Genomic DNA, 21837 nt, shown 5'->3' with positions numbered 1-21837 from the left:
GTTTCAGACATGCTGAGTTTGGGATATCTGTGAAGTTACCCAGATGACCATTTCTACCAAGAAGATTTTATAGTGAGCTTGAAGCTGAGGATAAAATTCTGGGCCAGATGTATAAATTAAGGGGTCCTTGATAGTTAATGGGCAAAGAAGATATCATCCAGGTTTTTTAAAAAATTTAAAAATAATAATAATTGAGGAATAATATTATAAAATACATGAAAGAATGAGTAAGAAAATGGAATGCAACCAGAGGAATGGAACTCTAGAAGAGAGCAAGATTTCCAACTGAGCAGGGAAGGGGTAAAAAGGAAAATGAAGGCGATCAAGACAAAATAATCTGGGAGGTATCAGAGCATGGCATCACCAAGGACAAAAGAGAGGAGAATTCAAGAGGAAAGCATGACCAGAAAGAGAGGCAGCCTGAGGATATGCACACACACACACACACACACACACACACACACACACACACACATGCACACGAAGAAAGGATGTCTGTTGAGGGCAGAGATAAAGGGATTATTTTGGAACAAGATACATCGTCCTCTGGATAAAGAGTATCAAAAGGACAAGTGTAGTAAAGATTCAGATAGTTTTGAAGAGGGATGGGAAGTTGAAATATTTTATTTCAGTGGTTTTCAATTTTCATGGAGAAGTAAGAAAGTAATATGAAAGTAGGAGTGAGTGTGGGGTAAGGGGATTGAGGAATGTCTCGAAGGTTTTCAATAGCAATTTTAACCCAGGGACCCAGGGACTGATAAAGCTACCAAGTGCTAAACACTCATCTGAGGCTGGCTCACAGGCATTGCGGAAGCATCAATCTTCACTAAGTGATGTCCTGGCAGTGTTTAGCTGCCCAAACACAGGAGAGAACAAGACATAAAAATTGGCATGTGTAAAGTTTGCTTTACCATTAAAAAAGTCTTAAAAACCTTTATACTCCATGTTGCCTCCAATTTATTTACTGTTCATGAATGAAAGGAAAATAATAATATCATTCTATTTCAAACCACATTTTAGAAAAGTTTAACTTCTAATTCAAGAAAGTAATGTGAAATTAAATATAATCTGTGTATAATGAAAGATCATTTTAACATGTTGCTTTCTTGCTGATTGTTAACAGAAACCAGAAATAATACTGACCCAAGATCTTCAACTCCGCGTTTGCATAAATGGCTCCATGTGTATTTTCAGCTATGCACTGATACATGCCAGCATTTTCAAAGGTCACGTCATACAGTCTCAATTCCCCTCTATGATACTGGAAAGAACACAAAGTGAAACACATTTTCTTGATAGACTTTAATAGAAATGGTTTCATTTGGGTTTGGGCTTGGTTGTCTTTGCATTTAGGTACATTATTTTTGCCCCCACTGTTAACTAAGTCTAGTGGAGTGAGGTTTTCATGGTATGGGGAAGTAAAACCCACTTACCATGCCCAGTGGCTCTTGTTCTAGTCATCCTACAGAGAAGAGAGTCCACCTTTTTCCCTCTTGGCCCAGCTGGGAGATTACAGTGGGAAGGTAGAGAAGGACCCCACTGCTGCTACTTGTCCCCAGGGCTAAAGGTAGGACCTTCATTCTTACCTCTGTTTCTGTGGGGTCAGGGAAACAGTGGCAAGAAAAAGAGGACAATATCAGGTAGTAGAGATGGATGCATAGGAAGAGGGTGAAAAGTGGAACAAAGGAAACAACAAGGAGAGAGAGAGAGAAGGTAGACATAAGATTACAGAAAATGTTTAAGCTGAAAAAAGACACTTTATGTTCACTTTCTGGTTTTTTCTTTTAAAGGAGACTTTTATATTTCAGGGGCTAGATGCCCTTAATCTATTGACACTCCTGCTAACTTTATCCCAGGATCACCCAGAAATGTTACTGGAACATAGGCTCAAGAACTGCAAAGCACTTGAACATACATACCAAATATCCATTTTTCAGCCATCGGATGGTAGGGATGGGCTTCCCTGTGGCCACACAAGGCCAGTAGAGATCACTGCCTATATCCACCTCTGTGTCATTGATGTGTTCTACCCACTCAGGAAATGCTTAAAAGTAAAGAACATTGAAAATTGTCAAATGCAAGTCAACATTCATCATCATCTCAAGAGGACAAATATTACACTTAGTTGATCTTCCTCTAGAAAATACATCAAATACTCTGTGTGTCATAAAATCAAGGATAGAGTCAGTGAAATTGTATTTCTACAGGTCAGCAGGTTAACTTTATCTTACAATATTACAGCACTAGGTAACTGTAATTAAATTCATAATTGTTTTTCTATTTGTGAACCACGTTTTGTTGGAAAGCTAATTCACGAATAGCACTAAAATAATTTATCTTTTTCTTATAATGTAAATCTTTCAAAATTATATATAAGGTTTTAAAGAATTATGTGTTAATTTATTATGTAAGAGGGGTAGAGTCTAGGGTACAAGTGGAGATGTTGACCTCAGAGAGCAGCTGAATCTAGAATATAAAGAGATAAGAGTAGAGAAGTAGGTGTCAGTAGATGTGGAGTGGGAGTTTGTGAAAGCTCCAATTTAATTACTACCTTTTTCTCTGTGAAATAGGAAGCCAAGTTATTAGCTGAGAGGAAGGTTGAAGGAGGAGGTACTGTGGGTTTGAAGGAAATCATGAAGGCATGAAATGGTCATCTAAGAGAGTGAGAGGTAAGTGAATCTGGAGAAATGTAGTCTAGTTGCCAGGCGACATTAAGGGTCCATTTAAAGTTAATGATGCTTAATTCAAAATGGGCTAATCAGCCTGGTAGTGCTCATCTCAAGTCATATTCAAGTTCCTTGGTTCTGGCACTAAGGCAGAGAGCTAGATTTTTCCAGGATTAGCCTTTGCTAAGGTAGTAAGGCAAAGTGGAGAGAGGAAGGTGAGCTGAGCAGGTGGGCAGGGGAACGATAATGATTGAACCCAGATTTAGGAAAGAGATGGGCAGGGTTAGGGACGTCAGAGTAAGTTAAAACAGAGTAAGATTAACTGATTATAGTTGCTGGTAAATTCAAAGGATTGTAGGAATCTGGGTATTGGAGCTTGAAAGTGGTGATCAGAGTGAAATGCTTGAACTTGAGATCGTAAAGGGATTTTAACTTGGTAACAGTAAGGTCTGAAGCATGGCAGTGGGAGTGAGTTGCTGAGGAAGGTTGTAGGACAAGATCATTGGAGGAAAGGAGTTCAAAGGAACTGAGAGGGCAAACTATTGGAAAAGTTATTATAGTCTACCTGATTTTTTAAAAATTAATTAATTTATTTAGTTTTGGCTGTGTTGGGTCTTCGTTTCTGTGTGAGGACTTTCTCTAGTTGCAGTGAGCGGGAGCCACTCTTCATCGTGGTACGCAGGCCTCTCACTGTCGCGGCCTCTCTTGTTGCGGAGCACAGGCTCCAGAGGCGCAGGCTCAGTAGTTGTGGCTCACAGGCCCAGTTGCTCTGCGGCATGTGGGATCCTCCCAGACCAGGGCTCGAACACGTGTTCCCTGCACTGGCAGGCAGACTCTCAACCACTGCGCCACCAGGGAAGACCCTAGTCTACATGATTTTATGTCATCAAGAATGAAGTCAGGAGTAGAGTTGTAGTTGGTGAGAGTTGTCAATAGTGAAAATCTTAAGGCAATGAGTGGGGAGGGGTGACCTGACATAAGATTGTAAACTGGATGATTAAAGGAAAAGAAAGATAGTCTAGCAATGGCAGTGAAGAGCAGGGAGGCAGGTACTGGCAGTACTGCCGGTCGCTCCTGGGGATGAGGGCTGTGAAAGAAAAATCAGCCACTGCTTGAGTGGTCTACAGGGGAAAGTGTCTTTAAGGGAGAGCCAAGTTTCAGTTAGAGCAAGAGAATAAAGGGAATGTTCAAAGAAGTTGAGAATATAGGGGATTCTGATAATGGACTATGTGCTCTAGAAGCATAGTATAAAGACTTCAGAAGTTGGGAATGAGGGGGAAATAGAGACTAAATAGGACATGTGCAGAGCTCTGTGGGTATTAAAGTGCAGGTCATAAGGAGGCCCTGGGGTCCAAGGGCTTTATAAGGCAAATGAAATGCACAGGGTGAAGGTAAAATGATCCTAATCTTAGTGGACTTTATGAGATGGTGGTGGTGAGGCTGCAAATCCTGGGTCATCGGAGACACTTACTTTATTCCGATATAGACAGAGGCCTGGGGTCTGAGAGATAGGGGTAGGGGTTGGACTTGACCCTGTCACGGTACCCTTTCAGCCTTCAGGTATTCCAGTTCAGCTGACATCATCTCCAGTTTTTCCTATCATGTATCTTTTTGATGAGACTAAGGTACCCCTTTGCCATATGCTTTATCAATATCTTATGTAATTTTCCATATCGCACTCTCACTATTTTCTTTATAATTATATATATTGGGGGTATATATTTATTTGACTCTATATGCTTGTATAAATTTGGGGGTTTTGTATGATATGACTAGAGTATGAATTCCTCAAGGACAGAATATTTCCTTTAAGTCCTTGCTCCTCTCATAGTGTCTGCCTCTGAGGACACACTTAGCATACACTTGTTGAAGACTTAGATGTTTATTTAGATGTTTATTTAGACCTGCAAACTTCACATTGTGGATTTGTGAATGTATTTGTAGGGATGATTTCAGCCTGAAAAGTTTCAAGCATTGACCGAGAAACAGCATTCTCTCCTCCCAAACATAAGCTTATTTTAATGTGTGAGAATCAAACACTTGTGCCAAGAAAATTGTATTAAAGAAAACTTTTCCTTAGACTGGTTGTTCTCTAAGTGTGGGTCCTGAACCAGTAACATCAACATCTCTCAAGAATTTGTTAGAAATACAAATTCTTGGGTCCCAAATAGACCTTCTAACTCAGAAACTCTGAGGGTGGGAACCAGCAATTTGTGTTTTTAATGAGCCCCCAGATAATTTTAAAACATGCTAAAGTTTGTGAGCCACTGGGTTAAACTAAGTCATAATGCCTAGGTTCTTGTACAAATGAAAAAGAGAGCTTGAAGAAAGTCTACAAACTATATGAATTATATTTTCTGAAAATTATCAATAACACTACTATTGATCCATTGGTGTCCCTATGATACCAGTGGCACAAATTCTTAACTTATATACTCATATTTGTGACTTAATTAGACATAAAGATGAATATTTTATCCTTTTGCATAATGTAATTCACATCACTATTTTTAAACTAATCATTTTATGCTAGTTTTTCAAATATGAAAGTGGCTTTCAATAAGATATTGATTAAATGTATGGAAAATTAAAACAATATCTCTACCTTGAACATAAATTCTTGCCTGGTGTTTATCCTTTCCTCTAATGTTCTCAGCCTCACATTCATATGTGCCTTCATCTTCTAGCTGAATATTGAAGATCTTCAGGACAGCTCCAGAGGTGCTGATCTCAGCCGTGCTTGGCATTGGTTCTAGGACCTTCCGCCAACGGATATCAGGAACAGGACTTAAATAGGAGAAAGTAAGAGCTAATGGTCCACAATTCTTAAAAGACAATTTACTCTATGTTTATAGCTAAACATTTACAACATTTATTTCCTAACAATACAAAATTTAATGTATTTCTATATATGTTAATAAAAACTGTGAGTATACTTACTTGCCAAGTGCAAAACATTCTAAAGTCACATTTTGGCCCATCAATGCATATATGTCCTTGAACTGAACTACAATATCAGCAGGATATGGTTTTGTTGTTCCTAATTTAAGAAAAACAAAAATATCAACTAATTAGTAAGTAGAGTAGCATTTGTTTAACATTGTGGTTTTTATAGGATTAGAATTGCTTCAGTATGGAAGACTTTTCTCTGTACAAGTACTGGAAAATATCTGATCATGTCACAATGTACAGATTTGTTTATTTATGCATAGTATGCATACAGTATGAATTTTATTAAGAATTTTCAATCATATTGGCTCATTCTGACTACGGTGTAACCAATTTGACTCAAATCACTAAAAAATTCAATAATTCTTTAAGAAGCATCAAATAGGTGTAAAACAAGCATAAAATTCAACAATTCTTTAGGAAGCATCAAATAGGTATAAAACAAGCATAAAATACGTATGAAACGAGCATCCCAGGCGATTCTGATAAATTGGATTTTTGATCTGTACCTTGAGAAAACATTGACCCAAGGGGCATTCCTTTTGATTCTGCCTTTAAAATACAACTTGGATCTACCAGGTACTCTATGGGAATCAGGAAAAAAGAGAAAAAGGAAGGAAATGAGGGATAAGGGAAGAAAGAAGAGAGAAGAGTGCAAAAGAAAGAGGCAAGGGAAGAAAGAGGAAGAAAAGAATAAAGGAGTGTCCATAGAGATGAAGGCAAAGAGAAAACAATTTTAAAAGAGGGAAGGAGAGAAGGAAAGAAGAAAATTGTTTATTTAAACATCACCATGTTCATCAATGACAACACTTCTTTAGCATGTCGGTATTGAAGGATGTAATTCCCTCTATCTTACAGTGGAAGAAATAGGCTCAGAAAGGCTAAACACACTGTTTAGTATCACAACATGAGTGTGTATTTTACACTGTATAACACTAGAAAGACAAATAGATACACAAAGACCTGAAATACAAGCCAAAACTAAAGTAAATGCTCTGAAAGAGTGGCAGCCAAAAAGGATTGTTGGAATTATATAGGGGCCAAGGGAACTTCAAGCAAAGAGGGCATTTGAACCAGACCAGTTCAAGTTGAGGAAATAGCATATTATGACACAACTTCAGAAGTGTGCAGGGAATTATAAAAGGTCTAGGAATCAAAATGATATTGAAGCATATGTAGTTGAAGATGAGCTTGAACCTACAACATAGAAGACTTGAAACTGTGTTATTAAAGATTTTGAAGCTAATTTCCTCAATGGGTAACTACTAATAGGTTTTGATAAAAGAAGTAATATGAATCTTAATTTTGGTTTAAGTAGAAGAACTTGTCAGTTTTAAAGGAAAGACTATGGAGAAGAAAAATAGCGAGTCAGAGATCTAAGGGAGTGTGTTTCATAAATTCAGAAAAATAGATGAGGGACTAAACGAGGGCACAGTTGCAGTGAGAATAGAAAGGAAAGGGCAGATCCAAGTTGTATTTTACAGGCAAAATCAAAAGAACTGCCCCTTGGATCAATGTTTTCTCAAGGTACAGATCAAAAATCCAATTAATCAGAATCACCTGGGATGCTCGTTGATCCTGCAGATCACATCCTAGGGGTCTAGGATGGGTCACATCCTAGGTCTGCTGAATCACTATCTTTGGGTTCCACATTTTCCTCAAATTTCCCAAGTGCTTATGTCCTAAATGGGAACCGCTGTGCTCACTGTCCTGAGGATGGCAGTGGAGAGGAGTTGATGATTAAAAATGCTCCCCTGAATTATTGCTAAATGAGAAATATGACAGTACTGCTAAATGAGATGAAGAACACCAGAAGAGGAGGTTTAGAGAGGAGATAAAAGATGTGCTTCGAATATTTCAAACTTAACATCCTTGGGAACTTTCTGTGTGTCAAGCCCAGGATGTAGGTAGAATTCAGGATTAAATATAGGGAAAAGTTTTGGAGATGCAAATTTGAAGTCATCACATAGGGCTACTAGAGAAAAAGGTGTAAATGAGTGAGAATATTTGGAAAAAGATTAGAAAGAAATATTAGAAGGAGGAAGATCTGATGAAGGATACTGCATAGAATTTGTCAGCAAGGCAGGTGGGAGATGAGCGGAGGCAGAAGTAGTCAGAAAAAATAGGAAAAGAAGGGAGAGTTCAAGAGAGGCAGAGAGATCAACAAGTGTCAAAATTCATACAGTATCAGGCCTGAAAATATCTTTTGGATTTAGCAAATAAGAAGTGGTTTCACTTATTCATTGAATACAAAATAATATGCAGAGGGAAAGGAATGGAGGAGAGTTTGAAGATTCAGAAAAGAAAGGAAAGAGTGATGTAGTGATGTCCTTAAATGAATCAAATGGACTGTGAACCAGGGCAACTGGAGGAAGCAGCCTGAGCAACAGGAGAAGCACTTCTTCCACCGAGAAAGAAAGAAGCACGGAATTTCGAGGGAAGCATAGGGAAGAAAATTAGGGAATTTTTTACATGATAGCTCCTTTTCACTCTGCGAAGTAGTGGTGAGAGTATCTCCTAAGATTTGCGAGGGGAAAACAGCCAGAAAATCAGAAGATATTTATTGAATTCTAACCATGTGACTGCTATCTTGAGAAGAATAATAAAAATAGAATATTTGTGGTATGATGGACTTTTCCCCGTTGTTATATACAACTTAGGGTTAGTGGTAGGAACCAAACCTAAGTCTGCCAACAACAGTGCCAGTATTTCTTCAAAAGCTTGAACTCAGCGATATGAGTGTAGCAGCAGGACTGAGATAAAAATAATGTGAAGTAAGAAAACATATTGTGATCTGATTTCTTAGGAAGTGCTACATTAAAAAATGGAATGCAGTTCATTCAATTGAAGCCTGAGAAAAGGCCAGTCAAGAATGTTAGTGGTCATCAAATATGGCACCACGGTAGTCATACCCTACACTACTTACAGTAGAAAAGCAATTTATATGCTTATTTGCTTCATGTAAATAGTTCCTTAAAAATATCAAAATAATCCAATTGCCTTCTTCCCCCCGCCCCCCAATTCTGTAATCACTATAGTTTGTTTTGATCTAATCATTCATTCTCTTTCATGAATTTACTAAGAAGTAGGATTGGACATGAAACAAAAAGCAGTTGCTGGTGATTCCCATTGTAAATGATATACTGGTATTTTGCTAATGAATTGATTGGTTCTCTATGCATTCCCTGAGCTAGAGGCAACCAGTCCAAACTCAACCACCTTAGGGACAGTTTTATGATGTAAATCTTCTCTATGGGAAAAACTAAGGAAGGGCAAGGCTTACAAAGTACGTATCCTCTGTTTGCTCTGACAGAGCAGTCAGCTGTTCTCCCCACTGGATATCTCTTTTCATTATTGTAAGTATGCCATAAGCAGACAAACTTGCACAAACAGAGGAACAAATATGATACTTACGTTCAGGTAGTGGAATGAGTGGGATAAATTTACTGAACACACTCTTTGTAATAGAGGGACTGGATACAAAGCAGGAATAATTCCCTTTGTCTGATGCCTCAACATTAGCAATGTAGAGATTGCCATTTGTCTGAGACACAAATCTTCGTTTATCCATTGTGATAAATACAGGAAATTCATTTAGAAGCCAGCGGTAGCTAAGATCATCTAGAAGAAAATATTGTTGACTAAGTATTAAGCTCTTCTCCAAAAGCAAAGATTTTGTTTTCTAATAATAAGCTAACCCATAACCTAATGTAGGCTTTTAAAATATTGTTGACTAAGTATTAATCTCTTCTCCAAAAGCAAAGATTTTGCTTTCTAGTAATAAGCACATAATCTAATCTAAGCTTTTGTAGAGCCAAGAAGTTGGAAATAGGCCAAGATAAACTGAAAATTTTATAAAAGCTACTGTAGTTTGAGTGAGTATAAAGTGATGCTAAGCAAATATATCTATCTCTCTCTCAATTATTTATGGATTACTAATTTTTATTTTTTATTTCATTGATGGGCAAAACGAAACTCAGAGAGGTTAAATGACTTGCTTAGAATTTCATGGCTAAGAAGAATTAGGATTCTGAATCCAGGTCTAATAATTCCAAATTCCATCTTCCCTACTGCATTTAAAAGATAAAATCAAGATTACTAACCATACTGTGGCTCTATATCTTTTTATTTTTATACTCCTATTTTAAATGATTGATTTAGGAATGAGTTTACATAGCCTATTGTGGCAACATTAAAAAGTGGAAACTACAGAAACAGAGGAAGGCATCTTTTTTTTTTTGGCTCACGGGCCTAGCCGCTCCACGGCATGTGGTATCTTCCCTTACCAGGGCAGGAACCCGTGTCCCCTGCGTCGGCAGGCGGACTCTCAACCACTGCACCACCAGGGAAGCCCGAGGAAGGCATCTTATTTGTTTTCTTAAATATTAGGAAGCAGATCATATGGTAACTTTTAACTGTAGGAAATTCCTTTGGCTAAACATACTGGCTGGCTAGGCCAAAAGTTGAATTTCCTCATTAAATTGCTGTTTTTCATGCAGTTTTCTATTCCTGTATCCCCTTCCAGTTTTGAGGAATGACCCCCCAGTAGTCATGTGCAGCAGTAATGTGCAAGAGGGAACTCTGGGCAATGCGTATTTCTCAGTCACAATATGCTGATTCCCTTTAAAACATCATAACCATGTGAAGACAACTGCCACTAGGAAGATCACCTCAGAAAAAGAGGGGATCTCTTAGTTCAAGTAAGAAAGGATTTTAGATGTAAGATGGTGGAAAGTCATCATCTTTTAAAAATGAAATAATCGTGACACGGGGCTTCCCTGGTGGCGCAGTGGTTGAGAGTCCGCCTGCCGATGCAGGGGATACGGGTTTGTGCCCCGGCCCGGGAAGATACCACATGCCGCGGAGCGGCTGGGCCTGTGAGCCATGGCCGCTGAGCCTGCGCGTCCGGAGCCTGTGCTCCACAACGGGAGAGGCCACAGCGGTGAGAGGCCCGCGTACCACACACACACAGAAAAAATCGTGACATAATACCCTTTTGCTTTAGAGAACTCAAGGTGACTGGTGAAGCTGCTAATGGGAGTGTGAAAGAGAGCTGAATAGGAAAAACTATAAGAATTGCACACTATATACATTCAGCATGCTTGAGAATAATAATCCAGGGGATTCCATTTAGATTAGCTATGTAATTTTCTCTAACAATATTATAAAAGCGAATGAAGATGATTATTCTGTTTTTTCATCTTAACTTTTTAATTATAGAAGTTTATTTTTATTAAAATAATAGGAAATACAGATAAAGTTAAAAAGAGAAAGAAAATTAAACCACCATAATTCTCCAACTCAGAGTTATCATTGTTAGCATACATCTTTCTAGGCATTTATATCTGTGAATGATTCTATTATCTTAATTGTTATTCTTATGCTGATTCAAGGTCAGGTAAAAACCACAGGAGAAACAAAATAAGAAGAAACTTTGGGGACTGCTTAAATTGCTAAAATCAGGTTCTTGGAATTGGGCAACAAATAATTCCATGTAATCTTTGATCCAAAATAATATTTATAGTATATTTTAACAACTGTAAACCTGTCTAATTTTGAAATATTTTTTGTATTCTCACTTAAAAAGAAAATTAATAGTTTTGTAATGATTTCTGCACGAAATTAAATTCCAAAAAGTCAGAAAGAGTCAGGGAAGTATAGATTTCATTACAGAAGAAGGATTTTCTTAGCTATACAATGATTTCAGGATACCACACACAAAATGTATTCAGAATAGTCTGAGTACTCCATAGTTATGTGAATATGGAGAACTGTATTTTAATTCTAGACTAAATATGACTTTGGTCAGTCTATTTTAATTACTATATTATTCAGTTTCTGTAAATTTTAAGGAAGTTTTCTGTTTACCACTCATTAGAAAAGAGGAATGGGATAATGTTTTACTATTTGAATCTTCAAGGGAGAAACACTAGGTCAGAGAAGTTATTTCCATGATGTTGATAGAAACATAAGTGTTGGACTACAGAGCAACTGGTCTGGCTGATTTAATGCCCAATGTGGATTCTCCAGTTTACTGAGTTATCTTCTATGTGTCACTAAACAAGACAGATTTGGCCTTTGCCCTTATGGGACTTGTAATATTAATAGTTAATCTAAATTTATTTAACGAATTTTTGCCTATTGATAAGCCATCTACTTGGATGAAAGAATAATTGCAATATGTTGGAAGCTATCATTTCTCATTAAAATAAAGGTAGGAATTGCTATTGCCATTTTTAAACAGGGACACAGAGCTTTAGCTGGTTGACTTCCCCGGGGATATAGAGCAGTAGGGAGGCAGAAAAGACCTTCCAACTTCCCTTTCCACCCCAGAACTACCAAAACGGTTCCACGACTGGTGTGGTAGCTGCCCTGCGGCTCGGACTTAAGAATGAGACTGAATTTAGGCAATCAAGAGCCAAACCCTGACCAAGTTCTCACAGGGGCTCAATCAATTATCTATCTGTCTTCCCCTGCCCCATGCAGATGGTAAAATTAACCATCTCTGAAGAAGCCAACACCTGCTTTCCTCATAGCCCTGCTGTCTGGCTTAAAAAAAAATTATTATAAAATTACTTTTTTAGAAAAAGTAATAAGTACCAGCACCTGTTTCAAAAACATTACTTTTATTGATAGATGTCTGGGATGTTTTTTCCTTTGCCTCAAGAGAGTCTGGACCATATTACAGGGGGATTTGTTTTGGCCAATTATACTGCATTTGACTAGTTTCATTGTATTACTTTGAAATACATCACTTATCTAACCTTGATAAATAATATATATTTCTCCTTGAAATAGATTTAAAGTACTTAAGTGTTCCCTGGAAGAATAATTCACAAACTTTTTAGAAGATATTTGTACTTTTTTTGTTAATTAACCTCAATAGAACAGAATTTACCTATACCAATAAAATCACTATAGCTTCTCATTTTTCTTTGATACTCACAGTAAACTACACATTAAACTCTTTTAGAAAGAAATTTATACCAACTTATACCATGGGCTCATATATTCCCTACCATGTTCTGGCATTCGTGTCTTTTTTTGTGCTTACCTTTTCAGTCTATTGAGATTCATTCAATATCATGTTCACCATTTCATGAGTTATTTTTCTTAGGAATATTCCCACTTTCTTATTCATTAAAAAAATTCACACCATGTCTATTACTAGGTATTCCATATTTTGTCAATAGTATCCACCCTTTGAACAATGGATTTCATCTTTATTCTCTCACTTAATATGCACATATATGATTTCTATTTTGTGAGATGTATAACTCAATTTCTGATGGTTCTGAAAATTGGCCAGAAACAAAGCATCATGTTTTCATTTTCTGAGGGTCTAGGGGTTTAGGAAGTCTTACACATTCATGAATTATTGATTGCTATTTAATAAAACAAAATCTTAACAGGAAAATTAATCTTTTAATGAAATTGTAATCACTAAATATCCACCAATTTAATGAACACATTTATTTACTCTTTCACTCTCTCAGTCCTCAAATATTTTTTGGACACTTATTCTGTGCTAGGCATTAGGCAATCCGTTGTATATCAAATGTTGTTATAAAATTGAATCAACATCTGTACTGATATAGTTACGTATAAGTATTCTTGATAAATAAGTAAACTGGTTCAAATCAGAGTTATCCCCTTTGCAAGAAACTGTAGAACACCCAAATCCATAGAAAAATGTAATGGATTGTAAACAATGAGACTTCCCTTCTAGATCTTTTTCCTGTGCATAAATGAGAAAGACAATATTGCTATAATCGTGAATAAAAAATTCTTAGTAGAGTAAGAAGTACTTTATTTGCTTTAATAATAAGGTTCAAAATACTAAATGTACTAAATGTATTTTATTTACTTTAATAATAATCCATTTTAATTATATATCCATTTTATCATTTAAAAATATATTATTAAATTTAAATCTCACAACAAGGTCTATGAAGTAGGTGGCACAGGAATTATTATTCCCAAATTTTAAACAAGGAAATTGAGATGTAGATATGTCTAAGTTGACTTGACTTAGTAAGGACTAAATCCTAGGTTATCAGATCACCAACTAGAGCAGCAGGGTTTGACAACTATAAATAGTTGCGTATATAACATTCTTTAAGGCTCAGAATCCAAAGGCAGTTTCCTTTACACCTTCAACGCCATTAAGTTTTAAACTGCAAACACAAAACCTTAACTGCCTATAGGAGGAAGATAGATTTATGGCACAGAGATGGTAAAATAGTACACATACATACACACATTATGGTTTTGAAGCATATGTACATTCTTATGTTTGAAGATGGCATGTCTAATGTTCAAAGCGGTCATAATCCGCTAAGAACACAAGCGGACAAAAGGAGATGAAGAGCTGCTCAGATTCTATTCTATGATTAATGGTGTTTCTCTGGCTTATTTAAAAGACCTACTTAATTCCCTGCCCTGCCCCTGCCCATATAAACATATGTATCTTTATCAGGATGAAGAGGTAATTAGTCATTTGGCTTAATGATTTGAAGCTTCTATCAACATTGTTTTGGTCCATGAAATTCTTCATTCGGCACAGTAGTAAAGATGTCACAGAGACTTGAAAACAAGACTTATCTCAGAAAAATCTCAAAGCCTGTTCCCTGGACATTTTCCCCCTTTCTATTTGTACTAATTCTCTAAGTTATCACACGCATTCCTATGGCTTTTAAAACTATATAATGATGTATCACAAACTGATATTCCTAGCTCAGATGTTGCCCCTGGGTTCCACATTCACAGAAATGCCAATCTGACAGCTCCTTTTGAAAGTTTAAATCAGGCACCTCACTCTTATGTCCATAGCTATTCCTCCAGGCAATTGCAACTGCATCCTCTCAAGAGCTCATGACAAAAACTTTGATGTCATCCTTGACTCCTGTTTTTCTCTTATATCTCACAGAAAGTCTACCAGCCAGTCCTCTTGGCTTTTCCTTCAAAATATATCTTGAATTTAACCATTTCTTTCCACCTCCAGTGCCACTGCTCTGGTCCACCATTCATTGCCCAGATGATTGCAATACCTTTGAACTGATCTCCCGGTTTCACCTTTACCCTCCCCTGAGTCTTTTCTTACAGCAGTAGCCAGATTTAACTTTCTATATCTTAAATGATGTCATATGACTCTTCTGCTTAAATCCCTTCAATGTAACTCTCACTCAAAGTAAAAGCCAATGTAATTGCTATGGATTATAAGGTTCCACCCATCCAAGTAGATGGCTTATCTTGTATCCCTTTGATTTCATTCCTTGCTACCCTGTATCTCATTCAGCAACCTGGCTCACTTTGTCTTCCTCCATACTCCCATTTTGGACCTTGGTTCTTGCTGTGGCATATATCTGGCATATATCAAATATCTTCATTTTAGCTTCTTCATTTCCTTCAGGCTTTATTTCAAAGTTACCATCTCAGTGATGCCCTTTATAAAAGTTTAGCCATCCCTTCAAATCTTCCTCTCCACACTTTACTGGATTATTTTTTCTCCCTTTCACGTATCTATTAATATCTAACATGCTATGTCTATTAACTATTTATCTTGTCTATTGTCTCTCTCCCTGTAGAAGGTCTCTGAGGGAGAGTAGCTTTTTCTATTTTGCTCACCGAGGTATTTCTGTGGTGTAAACAGTGCCTGATACATAACAAGTGCTCGCAAGAGATTTGTTGAGTGAATGAGTGATTGAATGAAGCCCATCCAGTGTTGAATATGGTCAAATGTAGACACTGGTGACTTATGATCATTCGGTTTGTGGGAAACACTATGAACATGATAAGATTTTTTTTTCCATAATTTTGTCAGTTCTTCAAAAAAAAGACTACTCCCTCTTTGAAATTTTTTTTACAACATTTTGGATTCATAAATTCCTCCTATGTTTATCAATTAATTATCTTTCTCCCATAGCTATTAGAAAGAAAATGATCAAAAAGCAATCTGAATTTATATATACATAATTAGAATAGTATATATATATATATATATGTATGTATATATATGCCATACTAATATATTCCATAGAAAATGATTTATACTAGCCTGTTATGAATCATTCTCTGTGGAGATATTTAAAGACATAATATTTTCTGTCTTTATGACATAATATTAAAACTATAAGAACCCAAAACATTTTTTTTCTGTGAGAAAAGTGGTATTAATATATTGTTTGAAGAGGATATTTGATAAATAAAACAAGTGAAATGTATGCAGTGTTCATCTTTTAATTAACACTTTGGTGGCTTTTCTTTTAGCCATATCAAATTACTGAAAACATGTATTCAAAAGTTGAATCTTCTAATAGATGACATTTGATTTAGCTCCTTTCTTCTGGATTGGTACTCCTACAGAGATTAATAATTTATTATGCCTTTATTCCTTTCTAGTGTTTAATTATAGTTCACAGTATACTGTAGATGCTAAATTGTTAATAAAATGGTTGATTATATATTCTTCCTTGGTACTATTCTATTTCAGAGGTCATTTGTAGAAAATCTACAGTGTTTTCTCCTGTGTACCAGGAACTTTAATAGGGACATAATCCAACATATATATTGTTTATAAACTGAAATGACCATAGATTTTTGGAATTAAGGCTCAGTTATTAAGGAATTAAAAAAGCAAGCATCTATAATCACTAGTAAGTCATGCATTAGAAGGTTACACAAATATTGAGTCTTATTTAATTATAAATGTTCCATTATTATTAAGAAAATAAAACAAAAAAAAAAGAAAACAGAAACTTCCCCATTTCATTTCCTAGGTGCTTATAATCACAGAAGAGCTAAGTTTACCTGGGAAATGGTATGGAGGGTCACAGAGCAACACCATTCCTTTCCCTTCTTTCACTCTGACCTCGGGACGTTCCTCAGGTGGGAAAGGATCAAGATCTAATCATGAAAACAAAAAGGAAAACATTCACTCTCTGGGCAATAGAAAGATTGATACTCATTAAAGTTTATTTTTCAGCTACTAACTCACTTTTAGATACAATAGTTCTCTGTTGGTTTGGTGAAACCTATCAAAGTCAATTAATTCTCTTTTACACACACTGGGATGTGCACACACTACAGAAGAGTATGGACATTGGTAGCACTTGATAACTATTTGGACAACCCTGAAGATTGAGCATTTCCTAAACTTTGTTTCAGATTTAGGAAGAATCTCCATAAGAGTATCTGGAAATAGTGTGTTCAGACGAACCCAGGGCTCTACCAGAGAAAGTTTTAGGGAGGACTCCAATGGGGAGAAGGAATAAAGATGAAGGGCAGGATGCTAGATGAGGAATGTTAAGGTCAACAATCTCTTGCTCTTTTCCAAATTCTGGGTTTTCCTGTTTTATTTCCTCTACTCTATCCTGTGTATTTGGAACTCACATTTTGCTTGGTTTTTTGATAGCCTACTATTTGATTCTTCATTTGTTTTACTAGTTCTCATTCTGTTTCAGTCTTGCCTCATCTCTTATTCCTTACATGTGATCAGTACTTGAATTATAAAATCTAGTTTTTACTTCTCTCAGTATACTTATGTCCCTGAAAATTTATCATTCCAATAACTACCTTTTTGCAAAGAACGCTTCAAGTCTACTTTTCTTGTCCTGATGCCTCACTGGAATGCCATCCCTGTCCTCAAAACTTAGCTGACATCTATCTCACTGTGGATAACTTAATGTCACCTCTGCATGTGAAGCGACAATTTAAATGCTTCCTCCCATCCTTGAAATTGGTCTTACTTGCGCCCATCCCATTTTAAAGAGAGCAGAATGTTTCTGCCTTTTGACTAGACTTTCCTTAAGAAAATATTGAAGGTCTTTTTCTTTCAATGCAATGCAATCTGTTGTGTATTTCTTCAAGGACTGAGTTTATTATTTACATTCCCACTGTCACCACACCAATTTAATCGGACTGCACTTCCTGACCCTGTCTCACTCCCTCCTGGTAATCACTACCACTTGGGTCCTTTTAAAATGTCACTTTCATCCTATAATTCATTTTGCAGAATATTTAAACGCTGACATAAAATCACGCACAGAGAACACCTAGTCCAGCTCCTCTCTCAATACACATTTTTCTTTCAGAATAACCTCTAACTTTTAGTTTAGTGCAATGTTTCTCAAAATATTTTTCATTATTATTGCCCCCAAAATGAGAAATTTTATTTAATTTATTCTTAACAAGAAAAATTAAATACTAAGGAATAAAACTTTTGTTGGGTGGGGCTGAGCGTTGGAGAGCCATAGACCATTATGTTGTAATATCTAAGATGGTACCACAAAAACCAATTTTCACTACCTTGGGGGTGATATCACCCCCACTGAGAATGCATAGCTTAGCATTTCCATTGATAGTAATCTTTAGAAACTTATTCATGATCTTTTTGAACATGGCCTTAGTTTATTTTCCAGTGTTATCTTTCACTACTTCAAGTACATTCATAACACCCCTCATGACATTTTGCTCTCCTGAAATTTTTTCTTCTCCACACAGTTAAGGCCCACTAATCTGGTAAGACACACCTCATCTATGGAGTCCTTCACTTTCTTTTTTTCTTGATTTCTCCTTTTGTTAAACTCTTATGATAACATCTAAGTTTCACTTCGCCTAAATGCATTTGCCCTTTTTAAAGTTACAATTACTTACATCCAAAGCTCAAGGTTGCTTCAGTGCTTCTGACCATTCCGTAGTTATTTGATGCTAAACAGTAATATACTCCAGCATCTTTCTGTTTGTCAGGATTGTTGATAACAAGGTTTCCTCCTACCATACTGTACCGATCACTTGTCAGATCAATATCCCCATTATTCATTCTCCATCTATGAAAAAAAGAGATAAATGTCATATCAAAGGCCAAGAGGACTGCAAACAGTGTACTGGGCTAACATTGTTCTAAAATAATATGAGTATAGCTCCATGTGAAATCAGATGATTAAGTAGTTGACTCAGAGTGGTATTTCTTCACATCCTATAATTCTGTGCCTCTGGGCTCATGATTTATAATTCAGCTCAGGCACAGAAAGGTAAATGTTCAAGTGTATGAATAATTTCCTTTTTTTTCATAAGGCATCCCAAAGGACAAATATTTCATTGAATTTTGCTGCATAAACTGGTTTCTTAGCAGATATACATGGATTATAAATGATAACCTTTTATGCACTAGTTTAGATTAATGCATATAGATATGTTGTATAAAATATTAAAAACATTCCTATAGCAGAAATAAAATATCAATATCTGATTCTAAATATGAGTCATTTTTGAAAAAAACATACTAATTGAAATCAGGATTCTTCTCAGTAAATGTCATATTCTGACCACTAGAGGTCGATCACACTATTTGAACATGATTAAAGTCAACTGGGTCTTCGTTTCCAAGCCACAAATACACTATTGAAGGTATATTTACATGGAGATGATGTTATGAATAAACCAACTAGAAACAGGAATCTACGTTTCTTGGTGAGATGATGAGAAGATTGCATATATAAAATAGCTGTCAATTAAGTTGACCACCTGCATAATTTTATAATCATGTTCTATCAGGGTTAAGGTTCCATGTCTTCTGCAATGTTATAAGACAAGAGCCATGGTGAACCAGCGGGCTGTGGTCCCATCATTCATTGCCTGGATGCACAATTCTGATTAGGGTCAGAATCTTGCCAAAGAGGTCTAATGATTTTATAATATTTTTTAATAAATCAAATTACTGGAACATTTTTAGTTTTAAATTTTACTGTGTAGGAAATAATTCAAAAGCGAACAACAGAAAACTGTGCTTTGCTTCTGAAAACCTACCAAATACCAACCCAATGAATAAATCATCCCCCTCACCCCAGCTGATGGCAATATTGTCCCTGACTGAACCATCCAATGTCAAGTCACTTAGTACTTGCCAAGGCAATGGGTTTCTTTGTTAGGCAGTTCCAATTGTTATGTTTTATGCCCCCTCATTATATTTACTTTAAATTTTTATTTATTGCTTTAACTTCTTCCCAGTGGGACTGATTCTGCCCTTGATGTCATATAATGATTAAGTTTTGCTGTGTTAAGGTAAGTTCACAGGTTTATTTTATTTTCAGGAAGATTCACCTTTGCTGTAATTCCTTTTACACAGCTTTAAACACAATTTTTATTGACGTTCTTGTTATTGTGGGAGACAAGGCAAGATAATGAAAACCTCAAGGCTGATGAGTGAAAGGTAAAGTTCCCTGTTGTAACGTTCATGATGTTGCCACGAATAACAAATTATCCCAGAACATGCCATAAATATAAAAGTACTATGTGAATGACAAAGTGCATGATTACCAAGGTAAGTATGCCTTGCCCTGAATATTAAGTAAATGTTCATAATTGCAAGTGTTCTTCTGTCAGACAAGCTGCATCATGAGCTGAATATTTTTTATTTTGATGTCAAATGCAGATCACCTTCCTAACAATTAAACGTCTACTTCTCCCCTTCAGCTCTCTACATTAACGTGTAGATAATCAGGCCATACTTGCCCTGGGGACTTACGTACGGATGCAACCCTTGGGAGGGAGTTGGTGATGTATTTGCCAAGCAAAGTTTTGCTTTTCATTGCTCTTTTTTATATTTTAATAAGAAGACTAAGTGGGACTAGCAGGAGGGAGCTAGAGAGAGGTGCTAATCAACATGTACAAAATTTTATTGATGTAAAACTTTGCTTCTTACTGTCTGCTGAATGGTGGTAGTGGCGGCAGCAAAGAGAAGTACACGTTCGTAGAACACTATCTGAGAACAGCCTCTGCTGTTCTTTTCTCTTCCATTGGAGCCTGGAGGCTGATTTGCTTAGGTTCCGTGTATGAATATCAAGGACAGACTGTCACAGAATAACTGTCACAGAATAACCGTCACTGAAGTAGTTTTTGAAATGCTATTGACCCGTCTAGATAGATAAATACTGAAAAAAGTTATATGTTTCTTTGAAAGTCATAAAACCTGTATTTCAGTCCTGGATCTGTGATTTACTAGCTCTGGAGCAGAGAAAGTCAACTTACTTATTCAGGACTCAGCTTCCTCTCCTATAAAATTTTGTACCTGGATTAGATCTTCTCTAGAACCCTCATTAGTTATACTATGCCATGTCCACGGTTATGTACATAAACTCCCATTATATATGACTTAAGGGTAGAAATAAATCTAGCCCATCAAATATTTTCAGAACAAATGTGTTATTTATAAAATATCTACTTCTACTTTTATAAAATTATAAAAATAATTTTAAAGAGATGGTGATTTTATATATAAATTTATATTTATTTTAAGAAAATGTTTGTAATTATAGCCAGAGGCAAGAGAAAATGAGTTCAAGTATAATTAAATGGGGGGAAGGGGTATTCTCCATGATAACAACTTTTTAATAAAAATAGAAAGTTATTTTTCTATCCATGAGAAGAAAAATCTAGTACTAAAATCAACTTTGTTGACTGACAACCTTCAATTAACTCAGGTGACATTAACACACTAGAGCCCCAATTTCCCCATCAATCACTTGCTTTGTTTTCCTGGAACCAAAATCCACTGGCATTTGCTTAAGTTTTAAATCTTATTCTTTACATCAGGCTAGAAACTGTTAGTATACTTTTCTGAATACTCTGAAACAAGAGAACGAAATGTTACCTTTTATATGATAGCATAAATATGTACCCCAGAAAAACATAAAGAGGTATGTTATATAGATTGTCCGATAAGTAGAGACATTTAAGGAATTTGCTTTGTTGTCTGGAATATAGATTTGAGACTACTGAAAAAATAGTGCTTTCTAGAGTTATCTATGTAAGAAGCTCTTTAAATGTAGTTAATACAGAAATACTATCCATCATCTTTAGGTATGAGTTATCCAGGCCAATACATACAAAACCAGTTTATCCTCAAATGCATATATTTAAATTGTGCATATTATTCATATAACCATTTTCTTACTTAATAGCATGATCTCCATTAGCCAGTTTTTAAGTGGATAATGTCAAATGACACTGGCATTATCTGTGCAGGAAATAGGAAGTGAATTATTTGCATATATTTGCAAAAACTATCTATTTGGGTATTAACAACTTAAAAAAAAATAACCTGTATGACAATATTTTTGTTAATGTTCCTGGACTTCGTAGAAAGCTTTATGCCATAGCTTTCTCTATAGATACAGGGTCATAGATGCTGATCTGTAATCTTTAGTCCAACACTTCTTTCTGA

General features: G+C 36.0%; 1 protein-coding gene across 2 annotated transcripts in view; it reads right to left on the bottom strand.

Moving 5' to 3' along the window:
• CNTN1 (contactin 1) overlaps positions 1–21837 on the bottom strand; it is a 257042-nt gene that overhangs the window by 125659 nt on the left and 109546 nt on the right. For both annotated transcript variants that reach the window (XM_024740425.1, XM_024740426.1), the window contains 7 exons: positions 18270–18442; positions 16425–16520; positions 9030–9236; positions 5607–5706; positions 5272–5453; positions 1920–2044; positions 1144–1261 (listed from right to left, as the gene is read on the bottom strand). In XM_024740425.1, coding sequence (XP_024596193.1) covers positions 1144–1261; positions 1920–2044; positions 5272–5453; positions 5607–5706; positions 9030–9236; positions 16425–16520; positions 18270–18442 — 1001 coding nt within the window. The remainder of the gene's footprint in view (positions 1–1143; positions 1262–1919; positions 2045–5271; positions 5454–5606; positions 5707–9029; positions 9237–16424; positions 16521–18269; positions 18443–21837) is intronic.

The sequence above is a fragment of the Neophocaena asiaeorientalis genome, unplaced genomic scaffold, assembly GCF_003031525.2.
Source record: "Neophocaena asiaeorientalis asiaeorientalis breed wild unplaced genomic scaffold, Neophocaena_asiaeorientalis_V1.1 scaffold340, whole genome shotgun sequence".
Lineage (NCBI taxonomy): Eukaryota > Metazoa > Chordata > Mammalia > Artiodactyla > Phocoenidae > Neophocaena > Neophocaena asiaeorientalis.
This window is presented reverse-complemented; position numbering and strand designations above follow the sequence as displayed.